Genomic DNA, 12,504 nt, shown 5'->3' on the forward strand with positions numbered 1-12,504 from the left:
AAATTAGTTGCGAATTTAGATTGACTAAATGGGACTGGGGAATTTGGCTCAGTCGGATCCCCTGGATGCCGCAATGTTGAAATCCCGACAAAGCGCTTCTAAGAAAAATGTATTTATAGAAGCTGAGCATATTTATAGAATTTGTGAGAGCATCATTTGAATGACAACAAATATTTATTGAAACAGGAGGACTGTTTAATACCTTAATACCAATGTTTAAAAAGGGTCTGAATGAAAGCTTTTTTCGACATAATCCTCTTTTGGTGAAACTACTGCTGAGTGAGTTGAAAAGAAAAGAAGATATTAATAAAGTTATGAGTGACGCATTTTGTCATATTTTAAAGTTGGATCATATGCAAATAAGTATGTTCTGACATGTGACATGTGACACAAAAATACTTGTAATATTAATACATATTTGTTGACTGTAGTTGTAAGCGAATAGTATGGCATGCAAAAAGGTTGCAACATTCATAATAATCGCTTATGAAAGCATTCGAGCCACATGCGTTGCATGTTCAGATTCATGATTTATTTATCAGCTTTTGGACACAGCAACATGACGCCATAAATCGCCAAAATTGTGTACAAGCGACCACAGACAACGACAGCAATTAAATATAATAACTGACAAGAGATTTAATTAAATGCTTAAAGCATTCATAACACATTCAACACAATACTATGTCAGTCTATGTTTGTTTAAAATGTTTATTATACATGTCGACTCAGATATTTATATGCAACAATATTTTTGGCTAATAGCCAGCAGCAAGCAATTATCAGAGAGTAAGCCGATGGCTCTTTTATACATCAATTAATTAAAATAATGCATTTTGTTAACATAACATAATAAAACAAAGCTATTTTTAAAGTTATAATTCATTGCAAGTCAAAATTCTGAACTTTTACTATCCGTAGAGCTGGAAGAAAACTTAAAAAACAATTATAAATACTTGTGTATGGACAGTAACACGAATACAAATAAATCTAATGTCACATTTGATATACGTACCGCTGTGTATGTGTGTGTGTGTGCGTGTGTGTGTGACCTTAATCCAATTAGCTGTCCTAGGCAGGCATTGGCAGCTCTGTTGTAGCTCCTCACAGATGATTCCCCAATTTACTGTCAGTCAATTTAATTTCAGGCCAGTCGGTCCAATTCAGTTCCGCCAGCTTGACAGTTTCAGGTGGTCAGACACTGAGTGCGAGTGAGAAAGAGATGGAGACATAATGTGATTGGCGGTTGGGCAGAGTGCAGAACTTGGTTTCAATTTCATTGGTTTGGCACTTTCGGAAATTGTTTGAAGGTCGGTTTGAAATTTCACACGCAGTTAAGTTATTAGCACTGCTTTCTGTCTCCCCATGGGTGTTGTTGACTCAACTGGAAATCAAAACAAATGCTATTACAGTAAACATTCTATATAAGCAACCTTTACAAAAGCAACATTCTATTGTGGCAAACTCTGTATTAACAACTTTTTTGATTTCAAATTTTCTATGAAAGCAACTATTATTGTTTTTTTTATTGCAATTCCATACTTCCAAAAAAATGGCGAAAAAACAGAAAACCGATTTCTTTAAAAAAACATTAGTTTTTAATGAATTGCAAGATAATAAGAAATTGTCAGAGGTCTGCAGAAGGTTAAATATCCTGTATTTTTGATTTCAAATTTTCTATTCAAGCAACTAGTATGGTTTTTTTTTATTACTATTCCATACTTCCTTGAAAATGGCGAAAAAAAAAATAATAAACCGATTTCTTTAGAAATAAAAGATTAAATTTTTAATGAATTACCAGATGGTATCATCAGAGGTCTGCAGAAGGTTTAATATCCTGTATTAGCAACTTTTTTGATTTCAAATTTTCTATGCAAGCAACAAGTATTGTTTTTTTTTTATTACCATTCCATACTTCCATAAAAATGGCGAAAAAAACAGAAAACCGATTTCTTTAAAAAATAGATTAATTTTGAATGAATTGCAAGATAATTAGAAATTATCAGAGGTCTGCAGAAAATTTAATATACATAACCTTACCACCAACAAAATCTTGTTTTTGCGATGAAACTGAGAAAAACTGTTTTTAATAGACTTAATTGATATTATTTTAACAGAGCTTCTTAGTTATCTTTAAGTATACTACTTTTTTTTATATAAGCAACTTTTTCGGTATATGAAACTTTTTGTTAATAGCTTTATGTGAGTTGCTTGTATAGAATGCATACTGCATTATGTTTTTTAAATAAGAAATTTGGATTTATTATAATTTAATAATATTTTTATATTTAAAAAAAATATGATTAAAATATGATAAAAATTGATAAGAATCTTGAATATTTAAAAAAATAAAACTTCTTAGTTATCTTTATGTCGCAAAACGGATTAAATTTAAAATTAAAACTCCATTTTTCTACAACAGAAAATTGTTCTATATCGGAAACTTTTTAAAAAAAATATATTTATGTGAGTTGCTTGTTTTTTCTTCATTTCTTTTTTGCTCTATGCTTTCAGTGCGCCAGAGTTGACCAGAACTATTCCATGTGAAGCGGCAATCTGAGCGGAGCAGCAGCAATTTGAAAGACTCGAAGCAGAATGGATGAGGAGCACGACGACGATCGAATAATATGAGATTAGATGGGGCTTTAGAGCCCCGTCACGGTGCTGCAACGCTGCAGGGCCGCTTTATTGGCGTTGCCAAGTATCGGCGCGAGACGCGTGTAAAATGTGAGCAACAGCAACAACAATGCGCTGATGAAGACGACGAAGCAGCAGCAGCAGACGCCAACAACAGCAACAACAACAGCAACAATTGCCGCTGGGAAGTGTCAGAGCAACAAGCTCGACACTTGTCGCCCAGCCAGGCGCCAAGCGTAATAACAACAACAACAACAACTAAAGCAACAATACAAACAACAAGCAAAGCAAACTTGCACTTAAGCATTAAGGGCACCAAAACAACAACAACAACAACTTGTCGTGCCACTGCCGCAACCCTAAAAATGCGTGAGGAGCAATCGTTAATGCTAATGGACCGACGGACCGAGGTCGGTGGCATGAACAACAGCAACATGGGGCGCCTCCACACATACGTCCTGTGCCTGATTGCCGTTGTCGCACTGCTGCCGCCATTGGCGCTGGCCGATGACGGTGACAATTTCTTTGCCGTTAATAGCTTCAGCGTGGGACCGGAGACGACAACACCCGAGTTCGGTAAGTTAACACCACGGAGCATGGCCGTAGCTTTGGCCTCTCGATTCCATAGCAAGCATGCAAATGTTGTGTCCCCCAGACCGTTAATCAAATATGTACAACAATGACGTCATCATGCTGCACTTGTATTGTTGCATAATCATCTTGGGCCAGGTACAGTGCCGCAACTAGTTTCAACAATGTTCTAGACACAATTTCTATTTATATAAGTATTTTCATTTCCATTTTCATTCATATTTCGATTTGATGAGCTGTACGTACAGATACTACTGATTTTTTCAATGCATTTTAGATGCTGTACTCTAAAAGTACAAAGGTCAAATAAGCTTATTCAAAATGTACACGAAGACAGAAGAAATCGTGAAACCATAAAGTACATATTAGGGATGTAAATCCAAACTTTAAATCGAGTTTTATATCGAAATAGAAAATCGAGTTGTCGATATATCGGAAAATAGTCGATCGAGTTTGCAACTCGATATCTAGTTTTTTCAACAGAAATATTTTTAAATTTGAAAACGCAATTGTAATCACAAAATACACGCATCGTTTTCATGTTTTATTCAAACTTTGTCAATTTGGTAGGTTATTTATTATGGTCGTTCAACAAAAATTGAACGACCAAACTCAATTCTACATATTAACTACGATAAACAATCCTCTGTGAGGTGTCGATTTTTCATGAAAATCGATTTATTCAACTCGATAGATCGTCAAAAAAATCATCGAGTTGAAGTACTCGATAATCGCTTCCGAGAAAATCGAGCAGTCGATATTTCGATATATTTTTACATCACTAGTATATATAAACATATTGCTCACTTTCTAGAAGTCGCAAAAAACACAATAGTCGGTTTAATTATGCTAAAGTGTTAGTTATATTCATATATTGGATACTCATCATGTAGGAGTCAAAAAATTGATTTTTTTTTACTGTATGATGGTACTGAATTAAATACTTTAAAAGTGTTTTTTTCAAAATTTTTTTTTGTATTTTTCTACTAATGTTTTTAATGTTGCTTATTTAAAAAATACTCTTAAATTTATTCATGGACAGGAAGAGTAATAAAAAACAAACCCACAAACAAAACGTGGGGGATGCAGTTTTTTAAAGTATTGTATTTTTTAAAAATATTAGGCAGCCTGTAAAATAGCGGACCATCAATTTCCTGACATTAACAATCACTTGCAACCACTTTTAACTAATTTTTTTAGTTTTGCTGTGCCTCTAAAATGTTGGGAATAATGTTTGCCAATTCACCCGCATAGGGCAACCCTAAAAGACGCTGGTAAACAAACTGCCACGTTGGGTAATCTCTTTTTGAAATGGGTATTAAAGGGCAGCTATATACATACAAAGGAGTACAACAAAATGTCGGTTGGGTGCCTTTGGGGTCAGATGGCAGTTTCCTCGTTTGTCGTTTTGGTCCCCATTTTGTCAACACTTTCAGAAAATATCTCTCGCTTGTGCTGCAATGTTGCCTGCCACAGAAACCGAAGGATGCGGCAGCCCAAGAAGAAGAAGAAGAAGAAGCAGCAGTTGCAGCTGCTTTGTTAGCTGCATTTTCATAGCTGGGCGCTATTCATAGACAGTTACTGCATTTAAAAATAAACCGCAAGCAAATAGACTTACTTGCACCCTTCACAGAGACACACACACACACACACACACCCACACACACAGAAATTTGTTTCGTATATGCTAGAAAATGGCGCAACCTTTTGCAAGCGCAGCCATTTTGTTTTGTCTTTTCGCTTCCGTTGGCTTAAATGCGAGGTCGGCGCACATCCTTTTCTCTTCCGTTGCTGCTAACGTCATCATCATTATCATCAACATCAACGTCATCATCATCATCAGAGTCATCAACGTTGTGTGATTGTGCATGGTAATTATGTCGGAATATCAACAAAATTAGTGGAGCAAACGCAGCATATGCTGCGATATTAATGCTAGCGTTAACCCCTAGTTGCCGTTGAGATTTTGCATACATTGTTGGCCGCCAATTCCGGCTAAAGTTGCTCCCAAGTGCTTAATTAAGATGTGAACTCAACTCAACTCACCTTACATGCCACTGGCATTTCATGTGTAACTGAGTGTGTGAGTAAACGTCTGTATGTGTGTGTGTGTTTACACTGATATCAAAAATGTACTAAAATCAAGATTTTGGTCTCAAAACTACAAATTTTGTTCTAAGAATTGCGTCGAGAACATAAAATTCTTAAATTAAGAAAACACTTCGTGGTATAAAGAACATTTTAAATATGACCAAGTTCTTATTTTAAGAATAAATGTTCTTAAAATTTAAATCAAAAAATAAAAAAAAAATTTAAATGATTTTTATATTTAGAATTTTATTTTTTAATTTTGACTTTTATACATTTTTATTCTGTTTTGGTAATTTTACAAATGTTTTTTAAATTTTTAACGAGTGCACTGATAAGAAAAATGTTCTAAAATCAAGATTTTGGTCTCAGAACTAAGATTTATGATCTAAAAAAGAACACATTTTGATTTTAAGAACATTTTAAATAAGACCAAGTTCTTATTTTAAGAATAAATGTTCTTAAAATTAAAATAAAAAAATAAAAATTATTATTTATATTTTTAATTTTTTTTTCTTTTTTAATTTTAATTTATTTATATTTTATTCTGTATTAGTAACTTTGTAAATGTTATTTTAATTTGTTACACGTTGGATTTGAACCGGCGTCTTCTGCTTCACAACTGAAGCGGGCTCTCTAACCAGAGCGCCACGGTGCCACCATTTTTTTGACACGAAATAGTACCTATTTATACTTTCCTAACAATTTAAGATTTTTATTCTTATATTAAGATTTTAAGATTTTTTAGATTAATAATCTTAGTTTCAGTAATTTGGTCTTAAAATAATCTTATTTTGAGAACAAAATATTTGAGAACGTTCTTGATTTTAGAACTTGGTCTTTTTTTCCAGTGTGGGATTCGAACCGTCGCCTGCTTGCTTCATAATTGAAGCTGTTTTTCTAACCAGAGCGCCACGGATGACCTTTTGTTTTATATGAAATAATACATATTTATACTTTCCTAACAATTTATAATTTTTATTCTTGTATTAACTTTGATTTTTGAGATTAATATTCTTAAAATAAGTAAGATAATCTTAAAATTTTCTTATTATAAGAACAAAATATTTCAGATGAATGTTCTTGATTTTAAAAGTTGGTCGTTTTTTTCAGTGTACGACGTCTGTTTTCATTTCATTCAAACTTAATGAAGGATTCTCTCCCCTCCCCCTACACTCTAGCCACATAGTCGTCTGCCAAGTGCCTGCCATGTGCCATGTGGTATGTGGTTTGTGGCATGTGGGTCAGTGAAGAGCTTCACTCGAGCCACACTCCGGCCTCTTGAGTACTTGTGTTGCTAGCAGCAAAACATTTCGGCACTGAGGTTTACTCAGGTAAACAGTCGTATACGCATACTGGTACTTAACCGGCTGACAGGCTGAGAACCAAGTGATTTATACATGAATTTACATTTTAATCTGCCACTAAGCCGCTTGGGATCCGAAATACTTTTCACTTTTGCACCTTCGGCCTGGTCGGGTGATTTCTTTTTTTTTTTATGCATACATATATTTGGATTGAAAGTTTGTTGCGGTTTCATTATAAATTTGACACCTGGGATTAGTCAAGGAACATGTGTTAAGATAACTCTTACCTTTACCTTTACCCTTATCTTATATTCTGTTTTTTTTTGTCTTTTTCTCTGCATTCATAGATTATGCCAGCCGTGGGCAGAAGAAGTTTGGTGACAAGTGCGAGAATACGTTGGAGTGCGGCTTTCCCGGTTCCATGTGTGATCCCAAGAAGAAGTCCTGCCAGTGCACCGAGGATCTGCATGTCACCAATCACTTTGATAAGTGTGGAAAGCGTAAGCATTGATTCCAATTCAACCGCGAACATGAATAAAAGGCGGTTTGCTCCCCGGACACAGACTAGGCTTGTCAGGCTGCCAAGTTTTCATTAAAAGAAATGCATTGCCAGCCAACAAATCCCTCCAAGCTCAACGTTGATTACATCGCACAGCAATTAAAAGAAAAAAAAAATCAAAGTGAAAAAAACTTGGCAGCGGGCGGGCAAGATGTCCATTTAAATTTGACATAATTATTATTTATATTCCCTGAGCGTGGCCGCATTTAAAACATTTAAAATAAAATTATGCGATTATTGTACCACAGCGTACAAATTAAGCTCAGTCCATTGATGATTGATATATTTACGACTTGGGAATTATTAGCATTTAGCAGTTGACCAATGAGTCATTGCACAGAAATTGACAACTACAGTGCGGTTTCTTATCGTCACGAATTACAAAACAATTCGTAATTCTAAAAATGCAAAGCTTGTCAAACCAACGAAATACATAGTATTTTAAATGGTTAGAATATTGTTATCTTTTAAACAAATCACTTCTGAAGCGAACCTCGGTTTGGGTTCATGAACCAAACCCTTGAAATTATTAATCGAGCAGCTTTCTTAAAGAAGAAAAAAATAATTACATAGACTTGATATCTAATATTACTCAACTTTTTAAGACTTTGGATAAAAATATTTAAATCTTCAAAAAAATGTAGATTATTATAAAAAGTTGATTTTTTTAATAACAAAAATTAATTAGTTTCAAATATAGAGAAAAAATTATAACAAAAATAAATATTTTTTTTTTTAAATTGTATCGAACCTTTAAGAAAATTTTGGAGGCCTTGCTTGTAAATTAATTTGCAATAATGTGAAAATGTAAAACAGGTTTTGTTAAATGAAATAACTTTTAATCTAGAATCTTTAATTACAGCTTTTAAATAGTTAACCCGACCTCAGTAGAACCAATCTTAAATGTCAAGATATACCATCGAAATCGGCTGACATTGCTTATGTATTTACACACATGCTATAATTTTAAAAATAAGTGAAACAGAGCTTTCAGTCTATATATAGAATCAGTTGAGGACTTTCATGTCCCCAATTGTAAGTACTATGAAAATATTTGTCTGTCTGTTATCGGGTCGTCGCCAGTGAGGATTGACAGACGCCGTTCTGACACTCGTAAAACAAACTTGTCAACATGCTCGTTCCGCTGTTTGTTTAGAAACAATAAAAAATATATGTACGTGTATACATATATATATATATATATAAATCCATTGTGCGAATCGTGGTCAACAATTTACTCACCACTTCCCATTTCTTCCCTTTCCTTCTACATCCTCTGCAGCGGCCGCCATCAACGAGTCCTGTTTCTTCAACGAACAATGCGAAGCGATTTACTTTCAGACGGAATGCCGAGACGGACGTTGTATTTGCCGGTTCGACATGGTGCCCATCTGGGGCAAGGATGGATCCGTCGATTGTCAAGGTCGGTTGGACATCACACTGAAGGTCCCTTAATGTTTGCTTAACGGAAGAGTAATGGAATGTGTTTGCTTGCAGGGCGCTCGGATAAGCGAGTACCAGAGAGATACATTGATCCTGCCATGATTGGCGTGCTGGTAGGAATGGCATTGATGTTTATTATTATTTGTGTCGTCCTGCGATTGTTTAGCCAGTGAGTAAATTGCAATGCAAACATTTTCACAACACACCAAGATGAAACAAAGCAACAACACTCCAGACGAGTCTGCTCAATTGGGAGATATCCTAGAGACATCATAAGTCATATAGAAACTACATTAAATTAGCATACTTCACTCAAACAAAAACAAGTGGGCGGCTACAGTCGAGCACGCTCGACGGTAGGATACCTTGTGCCCAGGTACTCTGTACTAAAAGTTGATTTTCGACCGATTGTTCCTATGGAAGCTGTATGATATAGGAAACCCATCTGCACCAAATTTGGTCAGGATAAATAACACCAACTTAAATGCATGTTCTATGAGTTAGGTTAAAATATCTCAAAAAACAAAAAACTTTTTCATACTAAAACTTGATTTTCGACTGAGCGTCTCTATGGCAGCTATATGATATAGTGGTCCGATTTGAACCAAATTTGGGCGGGATGTATAATACTAACCCAGATGTGTATTGTGTCCGATTGGTCGAGATATCTCAAAAAACCGAGAAGTTTTTCGTACAAAAACATCAATTTCGATCTGTCGTTCCTATGGCAGCTATATGATATATAGGTCCGATCCAAAAAAAAAAATGAAAAACTGCATCTGCGTATGGTATTCAGGAACATGCATACCAAGTTTGAAGTCTCTAGCTCTTATGGTCTCTTAGATGGAAGCGTTTAAACGGACGGACGGACGGACGGACAGACGGACAGACAGACGCACAGGTCTCAATTGACTCGGCTGTTGTTCCTGAGCAAGAATATATACATTCTGCCAAACACAATATACGCTTTTTTGCCCATTTTCAATAGGCTCAGAGTATAAAAAGAATATTTGTACAGGGTATATAGTTGTGAATATAATCAAGCAACATTTGAACGTAGTCTGTTGTTGATTGGAGAAAGAGGCGGGAGGAGGTGCGAGGGGGTTTCTGTAACCTAATTGGGTCAATGGACTGTGCTAATGATGCTGCAAATAAGAAGGGGGCAGCTTCATTAACTCAACTCAGCTTGTGTTTGCTGTGAATGTAGCCATGGTTATTAGGTTGCAGGGCCAAATGATAAATAATTTGATCAGTAATTAATTTCAGTCAAATGAACAACATTTTTGCATTAATTGGCATTAAACGCAACCAACAGCAACGCCCACATTGACATCGTGGCCAACGTCATTCCATTTATTAAACCACGCCCAGCTTTGGCACACGTCATCATTCTAGAAATTCCCCAACTACTGGTCCATCATTTAATCGAGTTACTTTTCTCCTATAGGGCACGCTGGCATGATAATCGTACAATATTCAACACGCCCAATCCTCGCCTGATGAACGTCTCCCTGTTGCGCGACAGCAAGCTCCTCCATGGCCAGGAGCGACGTGGCTCCCGGATGTCCATGCGTGCTCCCTCCCGGCAACCGAGCATGGCCTCGCTGCGACCCCATTCACCGAATCCGTCGCTAGGTAAGACAGGTTTGTATTCCACATTTGGCTTACCTGATGGCACCTTTGTCTACTTTTTACCAGTGGATAATTTTTTTTTTTTTTTTTTTTAATTTTGATTTTTTTTGTGTCTTGTCGTTTTTTTGTTTGATTTGTGCAAATTTTGTTTAAGAAATTTGCAGAACTTTCTGCCTACAGCAAAAATAAACGCAATCAATCAACCAATCGTTCAATCAGTCAGTCACTTAACAATGAATCAAACAAATCATTGATGAAATTTTGTATCCATATTTAAATCTGATCAAGTGTGAAATAATTTGATCACTTTGCGAAATACCTACAAATCTAATCATATTTCAAATTTCGATTATATCCCATGTTGAACTGTCACTGATGATAAGCTAAAAATAAAAATACATTTTTGTGAGCTCTTATTTATAGCCATGAAAAATTTTGTTGAACATTTCTACATATATTTAAGTACATGCTAAACGAAATGATTTATGATACTTTTCATTAGATATGGCAATTATATATTAGCAGTATTAGGTGTAAAATAAGATAAGTATAGGATGGTATTCGATACTTTTGTTAAGGCGTGACATGACAGTAATTGTAAAATTCATAAATAATCTTTCCAAATATTTGAGGGAATGAGAGTTTAAGAGCAATCAAGGTACCGTTGCTTATAGACACCTGATTTCGGTTTACAACAAAAAAAGTAAGTGAAAATTTTATACAAACGTTAATATATAAGCAACAATTTTTCAATTTCAATAAACATCTATTTAAGAAGATCAATATACAAATTTTAAATCAAAATTAGTTTGAAAAATGAAAAACATAAATGAATCTAATGCTTGACTGAGCTGAAAACGGTGTACATGAATCGGTTACTAATCGGTTATTTTGGTTTCAATAATTTAGGTTTTTCGGTTTTCGGTATTAATAAGAAAATCTTGTTCAAGTTAGGGTTTCAGTTACGGTTACCAATTTCAAACGGTTAAAGGGAACGGTTTCGATTACTGTTTTAATCCTTGGTTATAAGTATCAGTTATATGGATATAACGCTCTAGGTATACCCAATCAAGTGGTTCGCATTGTGATTGAATTTCTGCTCAATTTCGCAAGCGGAATCAACTAACTACAAACAAACGGCGACGATTTCAACTCTTTGGGGCTCAATCAACGTGATTGACGCTTTAAGTGCCGTTAAATTTAGAGCTGGCCGTTGTTGTTGGTGCTGTTGTTGTTGTTGTTATCTAAGGCCCAGCGGACAGTTGTTGCCAATTACCTTTGTTGCTCGTTCTTTAATTTATTGTTCCTTGAGTTTTTGTGTCGCGATGCCAAAACAATAAACATTTTCTTTGCTCGCGTTTCGCTCTCTCAATCTCTCTCACTACCTCTCTCTCTCTTTCTCTTCTGTCACACTCACAAACACACACACAAACTTATACATATATATATATTATGATAAAAGGTCGCATGATACGCTCGAAGAGCAATACACGCTCCAGCGACTCCCGTGTCAGCGATGTGTCCAACTGTTCGCGTCTGCTGGAGCATCCGAGTGCCGCCAATCAGTATAATGTTGTTCATAGCCATTTTTTGCCCTACGTGCCAACGACAACAGTGGCTCATGCTACCCATGCTGTTGCCACTGCCACCACAACGAATGCTGCCCCAGCGACAACCGCAACTACAACGACGACGCCAGCGTCAGCGTCATCCATCACCGTAACAACCACATACGTATCCTCGCCGGGCACGGCACCCGCCTGCGGCATGGTTGCTGTCAATCCTGAAGCAAATAAGTTTTAGTCATACTCATAGGCCAATATCCAAAATTGCTAAATGCCAATGCAGCCAATTCAGTTCCAGATCCAAGTTCAGGGTCTTGAGGTATGCTTCCCGTGTTTGTTTAGTCAGCTTAGTCGGTAGCATAGTCAGTATCGTAGTTGTTTCAATTGTTGAATGTACTGTTAGCTGTGTCATGCCCAATGTCCTGTACTAATTATTGTAGTTGCTGTCGTTGTTATTGTTGTGTCAATTGTTTTAACCAAGGCTGCAAACCTCCAAAATTTTCTTAAAGGTTCGGTTCGGCGGTTCGAACCATAGAGCGAGACATCGGTTCGGCTCGCGAATAGGTTTACATACCCCGTGAACCCAAGGTTTGGGTTCGAACCTTGGTTCAATCCTAACCAAAAAATTATTTTTATTGTTATACATTTTTCTCTACATTTTGAACTAATAAAATTTTTTCTT

General features: G+C 35.9%; 1 protein-coding gene across 3 annotated transcripts in view; it reads left to right on the top strand.

Annotated features, from left to right (window-relative positions):
- LOC117791934 overlaps nt 1–12,504 on the top strand; it is a 34,401-nt gene that overhangs the window by 17,208 nt on the left and 4,689 nt on the right. The window contains exons 2-7 of one of the 3 annotated variants that reach the window (XR_004618117.1): nt 2,515–3,213; nt 6,971–7,123; nt 8,465–8,605; nt 8,680–8,794; nt 10,073–10,269; nt 11,720–12,141. Coding sequence is in view for 2 of the 3 variants with exons in the window: in XM_034631871.1 (XP_034487762.1) it covers nt 2,628–3,213; nt 6,971–7,123; nt 8,465–8,605; nt 8,680–8,794; nt 10,073–10,269 (1,192 nt within the window). In the remaining variant the exon portion in view is untranslated. The remainder of the gene's footprint in view (nt 1–2,514; nt 3,214–6,970; nt 7,124–8,464; nt 8,606–8,679; nt 8,795–10,072; nt 10,270–11,719; nt 12,142–12,504) is intronic. The other 2 variants (XM_034631871.1, XM_034631872.1) reach the window with 2 other exon arrangements.

This window comes from Drosophila innubila (assembly GCF_004354385.1).
Source record: "Drosophila innubila isolate TH190305 chromosome 3R unlocalized genomic scaffold, UK_Dinn_1.0 2_E_3R, whole genome shotgun sequence".
Classification (NCBI taxonomy): Eukaryota; Metazoa; Arthropoda; class Insecta; order Diptera; family Drosophilidae; genus Drosophila; species Drosophila innubila.